Source organism: Clarias gariepinus, chromosome 12 (genome assembly GCF_024256425.1).
Source record: "Clarias gariepinus isolate MV-2021 ecotype Netherlands chromosome 12, CGAR_prim_01v2, whole genome shotgun sequence".
Taxonomy (NCBI): domain Eukaryota; kingdom Metazoa; phylum Chordata; class Actinopteri; order Siluriformes; family Clariidae; genus Clarias; species Clarias gariepinus.
Window position 1 is genome coordinate 16,047,584 of NC_071111.1, and position 23,794 is coordinate 16,071,377.

The 23,794-nt window shown below is 38.8% G+C and overlaps 1 protein-coding gene across 1 annotated transcript in view; it reads left to right on the plus strand.

The window, feature by feature from the left end:
- LOC128534421 (xylosyl- and glucuronyltransferase LARGE1) overlaps window positions 1-23,788 on the plus strand; it is a 74,099-nt gene extending 50,311 nt beyond the window's left edge. Inside the window, exons 8-15 of the mRNA XM_053508846.1 lie at window positions 2,643-2,755; window positions 6,911-7,036; window positions 8,221-8,376; window positions 13,517-13,680; window positions 19,204-19,482; window positions 20,429-20,575; window positions 20,692-20,887; window positions 21,740-23,788. Of these exons, the coding sequence (XP_053364821.1) occupies window positions 2,643-2,755; window positions 6,911-7,036; window positions 8,221-8,376; window positions 13,517-13,680; window positions 19,204-19,482; window positions 20,429-20,575; window positions 20,692-20,887; window positions 21,740-21,937 (1,379 nt within the window). The 3' untranslated portion in view covers window positions 21,938-23,788. The remainder of the gene's footprint in view (window positions 1-2,642; window positions 2,756-6,910; window positions 7,037-8,220; window positions 8,377-13,516; window positions 13,681-19,203; window positions 19,483-20,428; window positions 20,576-20,691; window positions 20,888-21,739) is intronic.
- The last annotated feature ends 6 nt before the right edge of the window (window positions 23,789-23,794 follow it).

Consider the following 23,794-nt stretch of genomic DNA (forward strand, 5'->3'; position numbering starts at 1 on the left):
CAGTATGTTTTGAAGATGGTGGTACTGTATTTCAGTGAGATACTTCCGATACAGCAAAATGAAGATTGAAGGAATAGGTGTCTCAGATTTCCATTTTCAGGATAAGTTTAATAATTAAAACCTGTAATAGTTGACACAATGTATTTGTCATGTCTATGATTCGAGTGTTCATGTCTAGTGTTCGAATAGTGTTTGCACATATACAGTATACAGTATATTGTATGATATGCAGATGTATCAAATCAAGAGCTTCATATTGATCTATATGTGATATATTGTTTCACCCCTGGATTTAACCTGTAGCGTGAAACAACAATAACTTTGCATTGTTAATAAGCTAAGCTGCATTCATGAAGGTTTGTCATGTAATTCCTTTGTGGCACGAATTGATTTCATGCTGCGGTGCTTTTCTTCTAAGGTATTGAGGTAAAACATGGAGAATGGACTCGTGTTACTATGTGAAAGGAATTCCCTCCACACAAAAGGAGCATGATGAAAAGTCTGCTTGATCGAGTGCCTAAAGAATTAGATTAGATTCGATCTCCAGAATAGGTTTCTTTGCTTCCGTTACATTTTTCCCCCAAGTCCTTTTCCTCTGCAGGCTCGAAGAGGCTTTAACCATGTTGCTATTAGAGGTGTAGAGCATTTCATTCACTTTATATTGACTCTGGTACTGAAGACAAGCAACACAAGTCTTTTGGGTTTATAGATATAAACTATAAATTATAAATGATTCAGCATTTCCTTAGAACTCAGAAAATAATGTATAGAAGATGCAAAGTTTACCGGCTACCTCGCCTGCAGCCTTGCTTCGGTAATTGTTCTCTAGTTCCTAAGCAGATGGTGTTAAAGTCAGTTAAGCGTAAGATGTTAGTGTGTTAAGCTCTCTCCTTGGGGGATAAAACTAACAGAACTCATAAGTGTTTTTGGAAATTCTGTAGTTGTCAGAGGTGGGCAAAGTTTGCGAATCCTTAAGTAAAAGTAGAAATACCTTAGGTAAAATATAACTCAAGTACAAGTCCTTCATTTACATTTGTGCATAAGGAAAAATAGAAAAGTACTTGCCTTTAAATGTATACAACTCCAACCAATTAATGTCGTCTAAGCTCACGCAAGTGGAAGGAGCGGATAGCGCTATCGTCCAAGTGTGTTGAGCAACTGTTGCAAAAAAGATGCTCAGTATTTTTGTATTTTCGATTCTCTCTCTCTCTCCGCTACCTGAGTGTGGACATGTCGTTGTTTTGTCCTTATCTGCAGCCATCTCCACTTCTGATTTCGAACACCTGCTTTGTGATAAGGGAAGGCAAATTATGCATAATAGCCACAAGTTAGCGATATTTCTGCTTCAAATACTACGCACCACACTGGTCATGTAACGCAGCGTCTTGTGGAAATGTACCTGGAGTAAAAGTAGAATGTATCCAATAAAAAATATTCAAGTAAAGTACAGATACGTAAGTATAGTAACAAAGTAAATGTATTTAGTTACATTCCACGTCTGGTGGCAGTCCTGTAAAACACTGCTGAGAAATCAAATTGAATGTCTTTTTGCATTAAATCAAAGAGCTTTACAGGAAAACTTCACCTTGGATTTACTTATCAATCCTGATACTTCTTTGTCATTCAAGATTTAGTTTAAGTGACAAAATTCCAAATGTTTGTTGTTAACGCTGTATATATTTTCAATTTAAGATTCTTTCATCGACATTTTGGTCTGTTTTCAATTTGATTACAGATTTCTCACTTTACCCACAATGCCATCTGATTACCTGCTGATTGTGTTAACAGTGGGATTTCCCCATTGCTTCTTCTTTATCATAAGCAGCGTTTTAGTCATTTAATCTGTCGTCAACACCATCTCATAGACCGATCGCTAGCTCAGATCACTAGTCTCTGCAGTCATATACAGTACAGTAGCTGCAATGTATTCTAGAGTCACAGTTACTTCTCAACTAATGCTATGCTGAATTTCCTGTTAATATGATGTTTAACATCGCTGGAAGATGTAGAATGAGTAAAGAACCTCATATTCTTTTGTTTCATGGGTTATATACAGTATATATGAGATTGTTGTTATTTTCCTGCTGTTAAACACCTCTGTACTGTAGGTGTGCTGGCAACGTCCCCAGAATCACTTAACACAGAAATATTTTAAATCTAAAAATGTTCCAAGGTAGACCTTTTTGTCAACGTTAAGAGTAGACATCACTCGACGAAGCATTCTTTTCTGGTATGTTGTGGACACCGGTATCCCCTGTGCACTTGCAGTTGGTTAACCATGAAATGATTCCATGATTCATTCGATCCAGCGCGATCGCTGCCACTCCAGAGAAATGGCATAACCCTCATTACTCTTCCGTCGCATTATTCACTCGACTGTCACACCGTGTTCAGCAACACATCCATTCTGCTTAAAGTAATCAGACACTCATCAGCGCATGATAAGGGCCTCCTAATGTGACTTTTTACTCTAATCATGTGGCTGGCAGCTGACTGATGGCACATGAGTGCTAAGCTTTATGGGGTGATGGCATTATCAAGGTCATAATTATTGAATGGGTACTGTTTGTTTCTCATCATAGTAATGTATACTGTATGGCCTCGCCAGTAAACGCGTGTTTTACGGGGTATGTGTGTTACAGGTGTGATTCTCCTGCTGTTAGATCGTTTGAGGAAGCTCAGATGGGAGCAAATGTGGAGACTGACGGCAGAGAGAGAGCTGATGAGCATGCTGTCTACATCACTAGCAGATCAGGTACACAAACTCACTGTGCATAGAGTACCTTATTCTAGTAGAAAGTTGCAATGATTGGTTAGGTACCATTACACCCTAATATGCATGATTATTATTTAAAACAGCAGGCAAAGGCTTTAGAGCCCTCTGCTGCTTGTAATGCAAACTACAATGACAACAAAAACATAACAAGCAGTCTCTTCCTGCTCTAACACATCTGCTTAGTTGAAACCGCATATGCTGTGTGGGTTACAATTAAATATAAAGGGTGAGAACTTTCAGTTTCATTCATTTCAGTAAAGAAACATAAAGCCTCAGCACTCCTCATCTCTCTGAGAGCTAGTACATCACATGCTAATACTGTACTACAAAGAACGTTTCATAAAAGGTATTTATTTGATGATGATATGATTTTTACTTTTAGAAACACTTGAAAACATAACATGTCGACTAATATCATGGCTCTGAGATTTAAATGAAATTTATATTGTTGATGTTTATATTAATGCATTTGTTCTAATACGTGATTATTTCTATAGAGTCAGCTCTTTCACAATTACACAGGTTAGGATACTTCATATAATCAGCAGTGGTTCTGGGGTGTACAGTATGGGCGAACTCTCCTTTAGTGATTAGTATCCTGGTGATGCTGAATGCTGAGTGGTTGGAACAGATGAGGGAGGAAATGAGGCTGCTGCTGAGGCTGTTACATAAACAAACAATTTTCAAATCGTATCTTTAGGCATTTTGCGACCTCTCACAGTAAAACATTTGTTTCCATTTCTTTAATCTATACAATTGAATTTAATACCAGATGTGCCCGTGACTTCATTCGCATGGAATTTAATTGCAAACTTATAAGTGCGTATTAAAAATTTATTGTATAACGCTATCTATTAAATTTTGGAATGAACAAAATATTTTGTTCAGTGCTTGAAATAGAGGTGCGAGATGGCGTTTATTAAGTAGATTTCAAATGCACACTCATAAGTGTGTGTTAAGAAATGTTCAGTGCCATCTGTTGAATTTTGAATTAAATTAATGATTTTTTTCTAGTTTGATTTTTTGTTATAATTATGAGAACGCTTTCCATTTAAATTTCAAAGTAGCATATCATCTTATCCCGTAGGTTGATTGCGATAAAACAAGTAAGGCCTATACTGTACGTCACCTCGACCAAATACACCTCAACCAAATACACTTGTGAAAACTACAAATGATTTTAAAATGTGCCTTTTAAAGTGTAGTTGATTACGGTATAAGGTTCTGATTAAATTACTTACTCTAAAGTTACACTTTTAATTAAAAACACTACTTATTAATAGAAGTTAACCTTATAAGACCCCATATACTGTATGAGGACAATGCATTTTTTTCTGTTACATCGTGTGTATATCCTTGTAGCCTCATATAAGGAGGACTTAGTATTTCTTACTCACCCACTCACCCATCGACTATACCGCTTTATCTTGTGTATAGGGTCACGGGGGCTCATCCCAAAAGACTTATCGCACGAGGCGGGGTACACACACTCATGCGCTCTTTCACACACTACAGGCAATTTGGAAACGTTTATTAACATAATCCGCATGTCTTTGGATTGTGGGAGGAAACTGGAGTAGCCAGCGGAAACCCACCAAGCACGGGGAGAACATGCAAACTCCATGGACACAGAACCCGCGGTGGAAATCGAACCCAGACCCTGGAGGTGCGAGGCCACAGTGCTAACGACTCAGTCACCATGGCGCCACTTAGTATTCCTTTTTGCCCAACTTCGTCCTGTTTTGATCAAGTTCAATTTGTGTGCCTATACAGTAATTTCAAAAGAAATTACAAGGCAGACGACATTTGGATCTGAACAATAATTATCTGACAAAGATAGGCTGGGGCATATGATATTTCACTTCTCCATAAAAGAAAACTATGCAGTTTTCTTTTCACTGCACCTTGTTGTACCTACAGACTGAGGCTGAGTGCTACTTGCCCTACTGCGTGTTTATCTTCAACAGAACTGTTTCCATGTTTTCAGTACCATCCATTCAAATCTTCCTTCAAGTATCCCACTCTTGACAGGGTTAGCTTTAAAGTATCTCTCTGCCACTATTTTCCCCTGTAGAATCAATGGCCAGGCTTAAGGGTTTGTTTTTTTTCTTTTATTATCCATGCTTAGGGTAAGATCATTCTTGTTCTCCTTAAAGCTTCTTGCCTCTTCTTTCTCTTTCTGTCTGAAATGCCATCTTTAAGCACCTCAGTGAGGGCTTTTAAGAACATGAGTGGCTTAAGGACTTGCAGAGAGATAAACTATCCATGTCCTTCAGCCATTAATATTCTCTCTTCCAGTACTCATTATCTTCTCTTACGCCATTCTTCTTCATTCTCTAATGCCAATTTCTGATGATTCTGCCACCATTGACCTCAGCACAGCGTGAAAGTCCTTACTGAGTTCCTACTTCTGCAGACTAAGAAGATATTCAAAAACATTGTGGCCATAATGTTCATAATAATGTTTGATTCTATATATTTGTTTTCATGAAGTGCCTTTTATAAAAATTACTGGAATAGTTTATCGAAGAAATAGAACAAGTGAGGCACAGTAAAAAAAATAATAATAATCTTGTGTAATAAATATACACCATTATTTTGGTATAACAGCACAGTCCAAAGAATGTTACTGTATTCATACTTCCAGCATCTCATAATTTGCCAGCAATTATAATTTTTTGCATTGATTAATAAATATCGCCTTCAGCTTTTTAATTGTATAAAGTTAAATTTAATGTTGTTTTCATTATCATTGGCTTTATAGTAGGTATAAACATTGTCAACTTGTCATGTGACCGAGAAAATGCCCTAAAGGTTAAGCTATGGTGTAAAACCTACTGAGCATTGCAAAGCACCGACACCTTAGTCACTTTCCATAAATGTTAAATAACACTATGTTTTTCATCCATTTTTTTCCAGATATTATCCATATGAGCTAGTTGTTACTACAGAAATATTAGAATAAGAGCGTGCGGCACGGTAGTGTCTTGCACCTCCAGGGTCCGGGTTCGATTCCCGTCTCTGTGTGCATGTGGAGTTTGGTGGGGTTCCTCCGGGTACCCCGGTTTCCTCCCGCAGTCCAAAGACATGCAGGTTAGGCTAACTGGGGTTCCCCGCCCCCAACCCCCGAGACCCTGAATACAGGATTAAGTGGTATAGACGATGAGTGAGTAAGTAGAATAAGAGCATTCTGGTAAACCTATTGTTTTATGTTGCAGTCAAAGCTGCTGTTATAAAATGAATGCACTTTTTCTGATTTGAGAATTCAACATGCTGTGTTATAATAATACTTAAGTATTGAAATTAGCCAAAAAAAAGATTCTGAAAGCTAAAAATCAATTAGAAATGTAAAAATGCACATTTCACACATGGACTGTTGATGCTACGATTCGTCATAGTTTTAGTGTGTGTGAAGTAAGTGGCTATGTAATTATTTCCAATTTAAATTTGGCATCAGTAACATAATTAAATTTACTTTACATTTAAAACACTTTTTCTTTTACTTAGGCAATGCACAAAAGTGCTTTGTAGTCTCCACAGAACAACTCATCCTCACTCTAGTACATGCAAGCTAGAGCCCAGAACCAGCTATAAGCTAAAACCCTGTTAGAGAGGGGAATTTAATTGGTTTTTACTGTAGCCGTACATGGTTTTGATCCATTGAGTTCTGGACAGCGGGCCTAGGCCGATTGTGCTTTGCCACTCTGCTTACCAAGGCGTAAAGCAGAAATATGCCTAAAACTACAGTAATTACGGAGGTCTTTTAGGAGTGTGTTCAATGCATTATGATATTTCTTAAATAAGCCTGAATGTCAGTTAGTGTATTGAATTGTTCATATGAAGACAAATTGAAAACCAGGCAATCGTGAATTGGAATAATTTACTGTCACGTCTCTAACTGATAATTTCACAGTAATAGTTTTTACAAACAAACTAACACTTACCTGACTGGAATTTTACCTTCTTTTCATAGAAAATGTAAAAATGTAATGTCTTTGCAAAAACACGATGTTGCAGTTAATCCTATAAACCCACTCTTTATATTTAAGCAAGTACTGTAGGAGGCAGGAGAGCTGCAAGGTCTGTTTGTAGCTGATGTAATGGAATGCGAGATGTGGGTCTTGTGCTTCGCAGGACATCTTTAACGCCGTGATCAAACAGAACCCCTTCCTGGTGCACCAGCTGCCCTGCTTCTGGAACGTCCAGCTGTCTGATCACACGCGCTCGGAGAAGTGCTACAGAGATGTGTCCGACCTCAAGGTAAGGGAGAAGGGAAGGCAAGACGGTAAACATGGAGAGACTTTAGACCTGATACATATGTTCCAAAGAAAATGAAAGTTCACGTCAAGCTGATAGGGGAGGGGCAGTTACGAAGAGTCAGTGCTGGTGTATGTAGGATTCTTCTCCTGCTGACTGCGACCATCTGCTCTCATAGTCCGCGTGGGTGGTCCGTGTGTGGGTGTGACTCGAATGACATTACAGGAATGGCTGCCTGGTATCTTCCGCTCCGTCCTAACCGCTGCTGCTTTAGTTCAACTTTTTATTTCTCACATAGTGATTAACTCCTTATGACTCGGAGGAAGAGCACACTTTCTTTTTGATGACTGAACTAATCCTGGTTTCTGGTTGGTGCAACGGTATAAAGCCCTTGCACCAGAAACAAAGGGCCAAACCTGGATGATGCCACAGACATCCACAACCACAATCCACAAATCCAAGACGGAATAATTGTCCCTGCTGTCTGAGTAAGAGGAATGGTCTTCCTTTCTCTGCTGTCACTCACAGTCACACTAGCCCTTGGCAGGTGGGATCCAGGTTTATTCTCTGAAGATATTTTGGTGAGCATAAGATAAATGTCTCAGTAAAGGGGTTCCCTGGTGGAAAAGGTTCAATTCCCAGGTTCCTGGTTCAATTCCTGGTGAGGGAACCATTCTCAGCCACTGGGGCTTGCACAAGTTAGTGCACTCTCAGCCCAGATAAATTGGAGAAAGTGCATCAGCAATGGCACCCAGTATAAAAACCTGTGCCAGATTAAATATGCTGACTCAGTGACCTGCCGTGACACCTAATTAGAGCAGACGAAAGACTAGTAGCAAGAAAAACGCCCAAAATGGCAGCTACAGTGCAAAACATTTACATTACGTTTGGCAGACATCCTTTTCCAGAGCATTTTATCTCATTATACGTCTGAGCAGCTGACAGTTAGTGGCCTTGGTGGTGCTGGGGTTTGAACCTGGGACCTTCCGATCAGTAGTTTAGTACATTAACCACTGAGCCACTCCTCCCCCGAGACTTAGCTAGTGGATGGAAGCATTGGAATAAAATAATGTGTATAGTATATGTGCAGACAGAAACGTTATGTGGCACAGTGGGGCTTGTTAAATTTTTCTGTAGTATTTTTGATTTGAACTTTTCTGCTCTTCTTTATCGTTATATTTGTCCAGGTGATCCACTGGAACTCGCCTAAAAAGCTGCGGGTGAAGAACAAGCATGTGGAGTTTTTCAGGAACCTTTATCTGACCTTCCTGGAGTATGATGGCAACCTGCTGAGGAGGGAGCTCTTCGGCTGTCCGAGTGAAACTGACCACAATAGTGAGAATGTGGGTACCAAAAAAGAATAAAAGAGATTAAGACACTAAACTTACAAAACACTTTAAGTTGGATCTAAATTACAGGATTGGCAAAACATCGACATCAACATTTTCACCCATAGAACAGCCGCTAACTTTACTTAAATTGAACACATTGAAATGTAATTTATCATTAGTAGTGGGAAATGAACACTATGTGACTTCAGCTAATCATGCAGTTAATCTAATCTCAAACTTTTGGAGAATTTGTACCTTGCGGTTCAACACTGATATGCAGGAGAGGATTACCAGAGTGTTTCAAAATCGAAAAAATCAGGCATCAAAATAAAATGTTGAGATTTAGGTCTCATGAGAGTCAGCGTAAAGAATGATGGTGCTACAGTATCCAGACCATTCTGTTTTCCCTCCTTTGAGGATGAGTATGTTATCCAGCTATCCATCCTGCACCACTCCACTCCTGCGCACTGAGTTCATGTGTTTAAGTTGACTGATTCTATAGACTGCAGAGAAAGAAAACAAATTATAGGATACATTGAGAGGTGAGATGATGGAGTGACTTGCTCTCTCTCTCTCTTTCTCTCTCTCTGTTTTTGTGAGATGACAGATTCCTCTGTGGGTGAGGAACACAGATGGGTCTTTCATATGACTCTCTGTGTGGGTGTGTGCTCATTCTGGGTCATTCTCTTTCCTCATAGCAAGAACAGCAGGTGCTCTTTATAATGAGACACTGTTTGTAAGACACATTGAGAGGACGTGTAGAAGGATCACAGGAGTATGATACATATTATGCTGTTGCATTACATCACAAACACCCCTGTTTACGTTCACTGGAAAGGAAAGGTCCTTCAAGGCAGTCAGAGAAGGCTGTAGAAGTTCTTAGACCTAAAGCTATTTTAAAAAGGATGCTTTTGTGGAATACAAAGCTACTGGAAGACAAGTTTAGATTAAGCTTAACCATTACCTGGGCTTGTTTTACCCGGTGTCAACATGCCGGATTTCAATGCATCAGACATATGATCAGCAATGAACATTAGCCACGTCATTGTGTGTACATTAAACTGAATTTACTTTTACCTTTGCCAGCTATGAAGGTAAATTAGACTTTTTGGAACAGCTATTGGAGGAGCATTGACTCATTAGCAAAAGTGAAGCATGGGGTAGGCGTTACAGTACTATCAGTTTCTTCCCTGTTTACAGAGTGCCATCAGATCAACAAGGCCATTTACAGTGTGAATAATACTTTTTCTACTTCGAAATTTATTAATAGCAGTATTGGCTTTAGATCAGTTAGTACACAAGTACAGAACTTGGTTAAATCCATAACATTGACCATACTAATTGCTGTTTTTAGAAGGTAATCCTCAACATTAGAGGTATCACTAACAAACCAGGGGTTTATAAGGTTTTTTTATTGTTGGTCACACAACAACCGATTAGCTGTTGTTCGGTCGGAATTTTGGGAAAGAGAGTGAATCAAAAATGATATGCAATTAGAGTTTATTTTAAATAACTTTTAAAAAAAGACAAAATTTTCAACATAATCTCCTTGCTTTTCAATGCACTTTGTCTATCTGTCAACAAGCTTTCGTATTCCTTCATTACAAAAAAAAAAATTTAGGCCGAGCTGCGATCCACGAATGCACCGCTGTCTTCACTTCTTCATCAGAATTGTCATGCAAGATTACAACGTCCGTGGAGAGGAGTCCTCTGCGTTTAGGCTTTAGCTCACTGTAACGAGTGCAGTTGATTGTTGAACCTTTTTTCTGAGAATGTTTCAATACTGGCCCTTGAGAATTACAGAAAAATGTAAACATGAATTTTCCAACTAATGGGTTACTTTTGAACATTTTCTTGGTCGGCGATTAAGGATGTTTCTGCTCCACACTCGGGCTCATGGTGATGAATCCATGTCTCCTCACCAGCGATGATTTTTTTTAAGAAAGAGCATCGGCCAAAGTGGAGCTTGCACTGATGTGGCCAACAGAAGTTTTAATATAACTCGAGTGCAGATAATATTTGACTCCCGCTCGTATTATTAAATCATGTCACAATTTTAAATGGTCATGGAATCCCTGACCAAATGTTTAAAAATGACTCTCTACATTTTTTTTTTTTTTGAGTTGAGGGAGATGTGACAATAAAAACAATTTAAATTAAATCACTGTTTATAATATACATACCATATTAATATGAGCACAGAATGACTAATTTAACGTGTCAGTCTATAGCTTTCGCACATTTAAATTCTCTGGACGTATGACTCTTCGTATCTGCTGCAGCTCATCAGTGTGGTTTTACATTCCCACACTGTGTTACAGTTTTATTTATCGAGCATGGCACTCATCACTGGTTTTACCTAACCTGATTTAACATAAGAAAATCAGCCATCTGGTGTGGTGCTGGTTTAGTCCACCATCTGGCTGGGATTTCCTAACGGATGTAATATATTATTTTCATTAAATAAGGGCTCTGTCATGTGTGAATTTAAAACATTGAAAAATATTAATGTTGATTAATTAAACGATTTGTTTTATTTTATTTTAAACATGAAAAAAATAATCTGTATATACAGTTTGAGATCATTCTATGCCCTGACAAACCAGCAGATATACTCTGTTGAAGTAGACATAAAATCATATTTGCCATATTTTAATTTTTCGTGTCATTTTCTAAATCATGGACTTTCAACCCAAGCACCATTCTGTTCTGTTTACCGATTAAACATCCAAATATTAAATTCAATTTGCATACAGTATTGCTGCCCTGTGAGGCAACATGAGGTGCATTTTGAAAATGTCCAGTTGGCTGGCTTCACATGTCTCAGAGGATACATGTGTGGGACTTTATCTATCCTCTCTGGTTGTTAGCCGTCACGTGATAGGCCAGGTCTGGATAGTGAGTGGGAATTGTCAGGTGACCAAAAAAAAAAGGATCAAACCGGAGCTCCTGGATCTGTGAGCGCTACTCACTTTGCTGCTCTGTATTATTATTTGACATCTTTGTAATAGCGTGAAGTTTTACTTTGCCAAGTTTTGTGGTTCTACAGCCTGATTAGCCCTTTAGAGCCACAGTGCACAGCGAATGCCATACATCTCCAGTGTCCTCTATTAATCAAATCACTCTCAGCTTGACATCCCCCAAGAAGGTTTTGGTGCAGCATTTGTTGCACTAATCAATTTCATGGGTCCGTCTTAACTCCAGACGCATGCTGTTCAGTCTATTTTGCTGAGTTTGAGAAGCTATTTAAATCACATTAATGGGATACTTGGACTAATGAAGTCATTCAGGAATTAGCTGGCCAAGCGTTCCTCAGCGCCACATGAGGTTTTGGATTAAAGCCTTTAAGCAGATAAAATGCAAATGTTTCAAGTGTACTTTTTTAAATATTTACCTATTGTAACACCTATACGGTGGAGTTTATAGCTCTAAATTACAGATATCTTTGTCTTTCGGCTGTTCCTTTTCAGGGGTCGCCACAGCGAATCATCCATCTTTCCCTATCTTCTGCATCCTCTTCTCTCACACCAACTAACTTCATGTCCTCTCTAACTGCATCCATATATCTCCTCTTTGGTTTTCCTCTAGACCTCCTGCCTGGCAGTTTCAACCTCAGCATCCTTCTACCGATATATTCACAATCTCTCCTCTGAACATGTCCAAACCATCTCAGTCTGGCCTCTCTGACTTTATCTCCAAAACATCTAACATGGGTTGTCCCTCTGATGAACTCATTCTTGATCCTATCCATCCTTGTCACTCCCAAGGAGAACCTCAACATCTTCAGCTCTGCTACCTCCAACTCTGCCTCCTGTCCTTTCTTCAGTGCCACTGTCTCCAAGCTGTAGAGCATCACTGGTCTCACCATTGTCCTGTACACCTTTCCTTTCATTCTCGCTGATATTCTTTTATCGCACAGCACACCTGACACTTTTTTCCACCCATTCCAACCTGCCTGTACCCGCCTCTTCACCTCCTTTCCACACTCTCTATTTCTCTAAATTACAGATATCATTGATAAAATAAAATAAAACAGATTTGAGTATGTAAACCTACACTCGGAAACAGGAGCTTAATAAGTACACTCTATAATTCAATAACATCTGCAAATTACAAATTACCCAGATCCTGTGGCTGCAAAAGAAGCTCAGATCATCATCCTCTTGACATCGGGCTTGTCATATGCTGTGTTTGGTTTCCTTTAAATATGATGCTGTGCATGATAACCAAACATCTTTACCTTGCTTTCATCAATTTAGAGACAAGTGCTCCAGAACATTTGTGGTTTGTTCAGAATAAATTTTACCAGCCTAAGTCAATATTCTTTTTTTGGAGATAATTGATTTTTTCGTAGCTGCTCTCCAATGAAAGCCATAGCTGTTCAGTTTTCCAGACCGATCTATCATGAACAAAAAGCTTTAAAGTGCTTGCAGAGTCTTTGGTTTTCCTTTATTACTCTAGGCATTAAACAGTCTGAGTGACTTGCACCGAATTTGCTCGGATGCCCACTTCTGGGAAGATTGGTATTGGTCTTAAAGGCTCTCCATTTGTGAACACCATCAGTTTGTTGGTGATGGCCTTATAACCCTTCTCAGATTGTGGAATAGCAACAATTGCTACTCTGGGGTCATGGCCTATCTCCTTTCTTCTTGGAAAGATGTAGACACATGCTTGACTGGTCACATTTTGTTTGTTTTAAAGGTAGTCACACTCCTTTATGGTTAACTAATCTTGTGCATTTGATTAGGAACACCTAGCTGCTAATTACTCTGTTAATGATGTGGAAATAGGAAGGGTATACTTATTTTTTTCCCATCTGGGTTCTAAATGCTGGTTTCATTGGGGAGGGCTAATTACGGATTTAAATATTAAAATGCGAACTACTGTACACAACACACAGTTTCTTCTTCGTTTTTTTTCAAATTTATCTATGGTGTGTGTGATGCATTAATATGTAATGGCAGTTTTTAGCTCACATGATTTTAATAACTGTTCACATATTATTGAAAGTATGCTAAAAATCCGTGTAGTATTACTGTTAGTGTTGAACCTAGTGTTGCGGCTAATGCTCTGGTTGTCTTAGAGAAGGACAGATGTGCTCCTGTTACAGATGTCACTAAAGCTGACCGTTGTGTTTGTGTTGGTGTTTCAGCTTCAGAAGACTCTACTGGAGCTTGATGAAGACGATCCGTGTTATGAGTTCAGACGAGAGCGTTTCACTGTGCATCGCACACACCTCTACTTCTTGCACTACGAGTACGAGCCTAGCGCAGATCAGACTGATGTTACGCTCGTGGCCCAGCTCTCCATGGATAGGTGAATATATAAAATATATTATATGCAAAATTTAGCTTATACTTTATTTTCTTTTATTTTATTACAGATTTGAATTAAGGTCCTATATAATTTTGGACAATTTGTAATGATTTGGCAAACCTATACTGTATTTAACTATAAAGGGGTGTTTTAGCATAGAAAGATTTTAACGTGACTAAATGCAACTTTACAACTATCAAAATGTCTTTTTTTTGTCCATTTTTATCCACAGCCTAAAGCAGTTTAGCTTCTGATCCACCGAAATTCTTCTTCTTCAGATTGTTCTATCATGAACAGAAAGCTTTGTGCTTACAGAGTCTTGTGTTTTTCTTTATTCCTCTATAGAAAGTCATTTTTGTGGAATGTCCATACTAGTGTAGAAAACAAGTACATTATTTTGGAGAAGGTGGCATGGTGGTGTAGTGGTTAGCACTGTGGCCTTACACCACTAGGAAGTTTGCATGTTCTCCCCCTGTATGATGGTTTCCTCCGAGTACCCCGGTTTTCTCACACAGCTCAAAGACATGCAAATTAGAGTTTGCCTGAAGTGTATGTGTAAGTGTGCACTTGTGCCCTATCATGAACTCTGGCGCATTTTGGGAATGTTTAAATGTTTATGGGAGTTATATTAAATCATTATTGCAGCCAACAAATGAACCGTTTAGATTTTTTCCATATATTTGCTACAAACATTTCCAAAGATTTGGATCAATTCCAATCATCAAGGGCACAGTAAGGTTCAATGTCTGAAATAGTCTTTCTTCAGTAGCTATTTTAAGGGTATTTGAGGCATACAGATTAGTACACTTAGTAACAAGAAGAGATTGCCAGGGGGGGCAGCCCCATCAGTGTAGCTCGTAATGAGTTGATACTTGTTTGTCAGTGAAATCTGATGTGTTTTCCCAGACCACCACATACATACATAATAATAATATTTATAATTAAACTTCTATTTTAGTTGCTTCGATTTTTAAAAATCATTCAACCCTATTGAGGAATATTTTTTGTCTTTATTAATCTCTATAATGAATAGGAATGTATACAAAATAACATTGTTTAGTTTCTTCTTGGTTTATTAATGTTGTTCTAATTCTTAATGAGTTGAACCTCTGAACCATGTGACGCCGCCTCTTTATCCAACTGCGAGCTGACGCACCTTTAAGAGCGACAGCGTAACACACCTTAAGGACAGCGCTATCAGTTCCTTCCGCTTGTGTGAGCTCACAGATGCCCAATTGACGAAACAACACAAAGTGCCTCCCATTCCCCCTCCCTCTGAGAGAGCTCAGCCAATCAGCTCTCTCTAGGCCCCCAGCTGCAGGAGGCGACAGCATCACCCGGGGTTCAGACTTCCGATCTCCAGATTACTTTACAGTTTTACATCAAGGAGCATTTCCACCGCGCCACTCATTACCGACATTTCTAACATGAAACAAAGTCAAATCTCAATTAGCTGATTTCTGTTTTAACAGCAGAACCGGTAGCCAGCGTGTGGTATCCAACGCATTCAGGCTTGTAAATAACTCTGACTGCTGCACAAGCTGGAGTTTGACCGAAGCCTCATTAGATCAGCTGACCACAATGCACTGCAGTGGTGTAGCACTGGTACAACTAGTAAACAAATTCATCAGAGCTCCCTATCAGTCCTCTTTGAATTATGATTTATCTGCTCTTAGAACAGAAACCGTGTCTTAAATTTGTGTGACAGGACAGATTAATGTGTCTAGCACCTTTACTCAATACATCAATAGCAGTGAATGGAAAGAGAAAATACAAACTTGTTCTCCTTTCACAGGAAGGATAATGTGCAGCTTTCACCCTTTCCACTTGTTTTTTGTTGCAAATTGCATTTGATCTGTTGATTGGCAGATTGTCGATGAGAGTTTTTTTGTTTCCCCCTTATCAGCCTCCAACATGTTTTTTTTTTCGATCATGTTTTTGAAAACTTTAAAAATGGAGTGCACGTACTGGATTTGTGGGTAGTCTCCACTTTGCCGACTGCTCTTTCTGATTATTCTGTGGTTAGGGGGCAGAAGGAGCACTGAAGGGCCTCTCGGTAATTTAACACAGTGGGTGTGTGAGAAAAGACTGGTGAGTGTTGTGTGCTCTCAGTAAACAAGGCATTTGCTGTTCTAACCACAGCCTGAGGAAAGATTGTTTTTACTCATTTATTACAGGCTTCAGTTGAACAAATACAGCCTCTAAAGCCTCCAGATATTTGAGACTGATTTTAAATATCCATGTTTCATGAACACTACTTTTTTTTATTATATCTTTCAGCTTCACTTCACTTTAGTAATGAGAAAGTGCTCAGTTTGCTCTGGTCCACAACAACATAAGTGACAGAGTTGTAAGCACTTATACAGCATGCTTTCATGTTACCATGCTGTTATCTAATATCCACCAGCCTTTGCTCACTCTGTTGGGACAGAACAGCTTCAGACTATGTCTATTTCATCTAAAAAGGTCATGCCTCCAGCACACACCCCTTATTCATTCATCTTCTATACCACTTATCCTGTGTACAGGGTCTCAGGGCCTGGAGCCTATCTCAGGGGACTTGGGGGGCACAAGACGGGGCACACACTGAAAAAGGGTGCCAATCCATCGCAGTAGGCAAATTGGGAACGCCAATTAACCTAATCTACGTGACTGTGAGAGGAAACCCAAGTTTCCCGCAAGAAACCCACCAAGCCTCGACCCTGGAGGTGCAAGGCCACAGTGCTACCCACTACGCCAACATGCTGCCTCGCCCATATTTAAAGCTACTTAATTCAGTTTGATTTTTGATCAGTTGTAAAACATTTTGACCACTGCTAATGTTATGTAAAGGACATTCTGGCCAACTTGTAAGGTAGTCAAAAGCGCTATTGGAGAATTGTTCTCTTTATTGGGTAAAGGTGCATAAGAAATTTCCCCACTGTGGGATGAATAAAGGTCTTATTTTATAAGAAGCTGGATTTTACCAAATATTTAAATAGTTGGGTTGCTAGATAAAAAGAAAAAGTCATCTTGTCATGTTTTTTCACATATCCCAGCTTGTTAGGACATTGAGGGTCAGAGCTCAGGATCAGCCATGATACTGTGACCCTGGGCACAAAAAGCATTTAGGGGCTCCAGGGCACAACAGTGGCAGCTTGGTAGGGCTGGGTCTTGAAACTAGAACCCTTAACTTTAACTGTTTAAATGCTGCCATAGTGTTAAGGAAACTGGCAACAAAGTTGGGAAGTACAGTATGCACCAAAATATACAGTACTGAAATAAGAAGATGAACAGTATTACCTTGTTGTCATCTGTGAGTTTATTTCTAAACTTACAGATGACAACACCCTAGACAAGATAAATCCACAATCTCCAGCTCCAGAGGCTGATGCCTTATCCATTAAGCCATGTTTTTTTATGTGAACATATTCATTACTTTTATCAATAGAAGTGACATGGCCGTGATTAACAGAGAAGAGTACATTTAATAGATGGTAGTCTTCTCTGATATAATCTAACTCCAATTTGAATCACAGCGAGTGGCTTCAAAAGAGATATGGTGAATGAATCATCAGCCCTTTTGCTCAGCCAGAACCTTATTATTTCGATTCAAACCATAATCTGTCTGTCTCTCTAATACATTATTAGGAACATTAGGTCTCCACATTAGAGCAGACTTCTAAATGTAATCAATTTATTTTAAGCATTTACACTCAAGTGAGGGGTCACGATGAACAAGTCTTTTTTTTGTTCGTTGTTCCGTCTAACTTTTTTTTAATAATCACTAAGTTCTTTAGTATTCAGAGTCTTTACACAGAGTCCTTCAGCCCGTTACTCAGATACATTCATGAAGTCCATGAATACTGAAGAAGCCATTGCTTTCTGATGTCAAGCGTTAGAACCTGTTTTAGATTTGCTGCATGTCAGCTGTGACTGGAGGTAGGAAATGAAGTAGTTGACAGGTTATGCAGGCACTTATAGTGACTGTTGTGTTGAGAGGACAAGGAGAGGACTGTAGAGGTTTTTGTATTCCGAAGGTTACGAAATGGATGCTGTCAGAATTTGAAACGTCTGTCCGTCTCTTGTTGACAAGCTGTGCTGTTTAGGGGTGTTTGAAAGTTTCACTGTATAATAAATTGTGGATGATGCACTTAGGAACTTGCTAGAAGTAGCAGCAGGGATACCAGTGTAATGTGTTTACAGCCGAAGCGGATTACATAGCTGAAGTGTTACGGGTTCATATTTGACCTCAAAGTCTGGTTCATTTTGATCAGTGAGAACACAATCGTTCCATGCTCGGGAACTGTGCCCAAACCCACTGGAAAACGTGGTCTCGAGAACGATAAAGCGTCCTCAGGTACGAATGAGATATTGAAGCCAATTATATCTGAGCAAGGAAGTAGTTTTCTGTTTACAGCCATGTCCTGCAGACAGAAACATAGAGGTTGGTGTAGTATTATTTTAAGGTGTTTTTTTGTTTGTTTGTTTGTTTGTTTGTTTTTTGTTTGTTTGTTTTTTACAAATGAACAGATGGTTATATATGGAAATGAATTTTAATTGTTTGTTAAATCAACAATGACATAATGTCTGATCATACACTAGGATTTAGGGTGTTTTCACACTAGGCACGTGTAATTAGTACCCCCTCCCCTTGGCCACTATTCACAATGTTTTTTTTAATCTCCATTCCTGGGCACACTTGCGCATTTACTCTACACTCTCAGATTGGTTTGTTATCCGCCATTAAACACAAGAGAAGAAAATAAAAAGGGCGTAAACTTTCACGCTATGCCTCATATTACTGAAATTTCCTAAAAAAAAATGTCAATCAATGGTCTCACGTGCCTTCCTCCTTTTTTTAAAAAGTCAGAGGATGAAATTTATGCGTGCACACTTAGATTTTTTTAAGGACACAGTCTGCACTGATGACGTCGTGTATAAACAGAAATCTTCTTCCGTGCTCAGATACGATTGGCTTCAATATCTGATTCGATTCTTACCTGAGGACACATTATTGTTCTCAAAACCACCTTTTTCAGAGAACTCGGGCACAGTTCCTGAGCACGGAACAATTGTGTTCCCACTGATCAAAATGTACCAGACTTTGGGGTCATGTGTCCTCGGAAACGATCCCGGGGCCCTAATGTGAAAACGTCCTTAATATGTAACCGTGACACTAGAACAACCCTAGTCCTCATACACTGCCTAAGGTTCTGAATGGTGAAAAGGAGAAGAGGGTATAACCTTCACTTTCCACTTGAGGGAAGGAATCTAATCTAATGTCACTTGTCCATAAATAACCAGCCTGACAATCACAGACAGAAGTATAACCTTTCTCAGATGAGTCAAAATGGGCTGCAAACCAAAATGACTAACGATGTGGTCTGGCCTTAGTAATATGGATGTCCATGCCAGAAGCCTCTGGTCAATACCTTGTGAAAGCCTGTTAGTAGATCTGATGAAAGGAGGGTTATGTGTGTGTGTGTGTGTGTGTGTGTGTGTGTGTGTGTGTGTGTGTGTGTGTGTGTGTGTGTGTGTCAGGCTGCAGATGCTAGAGGCCATCTGTAAACACTGGGAAGGACCGATCAGTCTGGCTCTCTACCTGTCGGATGCTGAGGCGCAGCAATTCCTGCGCTATGCTCAGGGTTCCGAGGTGCTCATGAGCAGAAGCAATGTGGGATACCATATCGTCTATAAAGAGGGCCAGTTCTACCCCGTCAACCTCCTGCGCAATGTCGCTATGAAACAAGTCAACACACCCTACATGTTCCTGTCTGACATTGACTTCCTGCCTATGTATGGACTCTACGAATACCTCAGGTTAGTCAAGTCAGCTTTTATTGTATTTCTACTCTAAACACACCTCAGCAGGGTAATCCAGATCTGCTAACCTTTATGTATTTGACTTAAACACATTTTAACATAAGAGTACACTATTATAAGCTATAATAATCTGACCAAAAGGCAAAAAAATTGTCTTTCTTTTTTTTTTTTTTTTTTTAAACTATAATAAGCCCATCGATGTATGACTCTAGAATGATGGATAAGTCTATAGGTCTTTCGGGTATTAACTGCTCATCTCTGGACGCCTCATCTTACATTATTACTCATATGACTGATTTTGTTGTCCATATATATTGTCGATATTCCTGTTTTGAGGGAGCTGATACTGTATAACACCACCCTCAATTTCTAACACGGTAAATGGAGAATGTTTTGCATTCCTTAATGGAAAATAAAATCTTTATTTTTTTTTTTTATAAATTTGAGCTAATATTAGACACATAGCTAACAATTAATTTTGGTTATTAGGAATTAGCCACTGAAATTTCAGCCACAAGAAAGTTAAGTTAAAATAATCAAAACGACACATTCATTTTTCTGACAAAAACAAATAAATAAAAAATACACCCTAAAGCCAAAATAGTCGTATAAAGTGGTAAATATATTTAACATCTAAGCATTGTTTGGATGGTAGCCTAAACAAAATTGTAAACTGATTGCGAGCTTTGACCTCTTTAGCCCGACTGTACTGTACATGGTTATATGACCTTGTTTGCTCAAAACTACGACCACTGTTTTAGTACTGCCCTTAGCCGCTTAGCAGGAGTAATGATAGTTTACAGCAGTAGTTGTCCCTAAAAAACTGGTAGGCTTTTAATCAATGACGAAATCAACAAAAAAATATTGTTTACTATTTCCATTTTTTCTTATTTATTAAAAGCCAAACTATGACTCACTTTACTGTATAACGTCTTTCCTGCAGGAAATCTGTAGTACAGCTGGACATGGCACACACTAAAAAGGCTCTGGTGGTGCCTGCGTTTGAGACGCTGCGATACCGGCTGTCATTTCCCAAATCCAAGGCTGAGCTTCTGTCCCAGCTGGACATGGGCACACTCTTCACCTTCAGGTTTCCCTCTGTTTATCTCTAAAATATGTCACAATTGTTACAGAGACATCATGCAGACAATAGAGTTCCTGCCAAAAAAAATCTTTATTTGATATTGAGATCTTTGGGTTTCTTAGGTATCATGTATGGACAAAAGGTCACGCTCCGACCAACTTTGCGAAATGGCGGACGGCCACGACGCCGTACAGAGTGCAGTGGGAGGCCGACTTTGAGCCTTACGTGATGGTGAGGAGGGAGAGTCCAGAATATGACCGCAGGTTTGTGGGATTCGGCTGGAACAAAGTGGCTCACATTATGGAGCTGGATGCACAGGTAAAGCTACAAACATTAGGCTAAGAATCGCCTTTCTCTCTAATCTCAAAAGGCTTTATTTTGAGTACCGTGTCGTTTTTTTTTTGTTTGTTTGTTTTTGGCAATACCATCTTTATGTATTCTGCTTGGTTTAAGAAAGTAATTAGAAATGTTCATAAATTTTTACTGAGGAAATAGAAAGAAAGTAAGCTTTTAATTTCTACACTTGTCATATTTTTAAGTAATATGTTTTAGACATAATTCATGTTTAATAAGAGTATAGAGTGGTTCCTTCACCATTTTTATTCATTGTTTTTTTTTCCTATACACCGATCAGACATACTAATACAAAACATTCTGCTCAGTCTTGTGTATGTTTCCCTCGCCCAATGGGGCATGTCTTTACAATATCTCTGGAGATGTGCTGTAGTGTCCAGGGCAACATTAGCCCACCTTAATTTTAGTTGTATTTATACACTGCATCATTTAAAAAATGTCCTTTTATCACAAACCTTGTATCAAATGATAATATTTTATAAAATAAGAGATTGTAAATCTTCTTTAACATAAGTATAAATTGATTTCATTCTAATCACATTTAAAATACTGATGTGACATTGACAGTACATTAGGAGCATTTAGGAAGTGCCTTATGAAGTGATTTACAGAAGTACTCGGTCTGCATCATTGGCATTCTTTAGTAATGCGTCTGTATTTCTGTCCTCTCATTAATTAATATATGCATAAGGGAAACACGATTAAGCAGAGCCTTAGTTATATTTTATTGAGCATACAACGGATAAAAATAGTTAGATAAAGTAGCAGTGTCTCCTGAAATACTTAAGTTAATCATTTTATCGGTCTTTCCAACAGGAATACGAGTTTGTGGTTCTACCCAACGCCTATATGATCCACATGCCTCATGCGCCGAGCTTTGACATCACCAAGTTTCGCTCCAATAAACAATACCGCGTTTGCCTCAAGACTCTTAAAGAGGAGTTTCAGCAGAACATGTCACGACGTTATGGATTTGCTGCCCTTAAATACATGACAGCAGACAACAACAGCTAGCAATGTCATCTTCATCTTTTACATTTTTCAGGCGGAACCATTAGGTATCACACAGAAAACCAGTGCAATGGGTCTGTAATGGACCAAAATGGACGTTTGGTGTAAGTCAGAGGAATGTGTTGTTCCTTCATATCATCCAGGAATCTGCAGTGATGACCGTTTTGTCACTGCTTTGGAAACGGCACAAAATGCAGTCTGTCATCTTTGGATGTCTTGGCGCCGTCCTGGGCAAATCCGCTTTCCAGATGGAGCTGCTCCATGAAAAGGAATTAAGACATTATTAACCACTGGGAAAGCAAAAAATTTTATAAGGAATGATCCGTGTTCCAGTTAGCTGGACATGAGTGAATTTGAGCTGAAGAAATGCCACTGCAGAGACTGACCTGTGGTTTGTTGGACATCAGCTATTGCCTATAAGCCGAAACTAGCATGTTTGTATGTGCTTTTGTTTAGCAGCACTGGATCTCAGACCAAGGACACATTAGTTCTATAAGCAACACAGGAAGGGATTTCGTCAGGAGGACAAATAAGGTTGTTTGAGACTTGATAACATGTTTACAGAATATAACAAGTGTTGTAAAAAAAAAAAAAATGTCTTAGATTTTATAGCACCTTTGTGGAATCACTTTTCTTATCAGAGCTCAATAAGAGCCCAAGCGGACCTATGATTGCATCCAATACATACTGTAGTAACTGTTGTGTTTATGGACAACGTCAGGCTCTCGGCATTGACAATCCAGACACAGATGAAAGCCCCAAATCATGTACGTGTACATCTGGATAACATTTTTTTTTTCAGCATTTTATTTTAGTAGTTCAATGTTTTGGTGTCATTGTTCTATGTAGGTATTATGTTTTGTTTTCCGGCTAACAGAAATGCACTAACGCCAAGGTTAAAAAGAGAACGTTTAGAAGCGTGTGTGTCTGGGTGTCATTTAGGACACAAGGTAACTGCCAGTGCCAATACAATGGTGTACAGTTGTACACCATTTATTAGGGTTAGTTTGCACTTTTTTCTTTCTAAGCCTAAAATTAATGTCTGCGTATCTCATGATGTGATGTGAAAGATCATTTCGTGTTGTTTGAATGAAAGAACACACAGTTCCCTCTACCACCAATCTAATAAACCAAGAATAATGATGAATTAACCATAAAGCCAGACATTTGAACTAAGAGTTCAAATGAATCTTCAAAAAACGAATCCTGGTTTTGACCAAATCCGGCATGACATCTGTTACCAGCTGTTAAGCAATCTTATTGGTCTCTTGCAGATCTCTTTTATATATATATATATATATATACACAGTTCCTGTATCTTGTAGAAACAGTAAAATGGTTTCACGGCTAATTTTTATTTATTTTACTGTTGATCTGCTGCTCAAAGTTTTATAAGCAACTGCCAACTGGTGCAGGAGACAGAAAAAAAGGAAACAAACTGCATATTTAATTTCTTTATAATCACCAATAGAATTTGTACATCGTTAGCTTTGATACTTCATTGTAGACCTGTTTATTCTCTTTTGTTGTAGGTCAACGCTTTCAGCCTTTTTTCTCTGTTTGTTTTTTTGGTCAAAGGATTTTTTTAGGCAAAACAATTTCCTAAAAAAAGTTTTTTCTTAACTATTTTTGCCTGATTTTTATCATCCAAAATTTTCCAGTGCATCATTAATACATACAGTTAGCTGAAAGTTAACTAATAAGCTTGTGTCAGGTTTGCTAAATAAGATTGCACTTTTTACGCCATGTCACTTGACTTGAGATCAAATGACCGAAATCATCTGCCTCCTACACAAAATGTGAAAACTAATTATACATGCTGTATGTTTACTTCAGCTTTCAAGTGTGTGCAGACAGGGT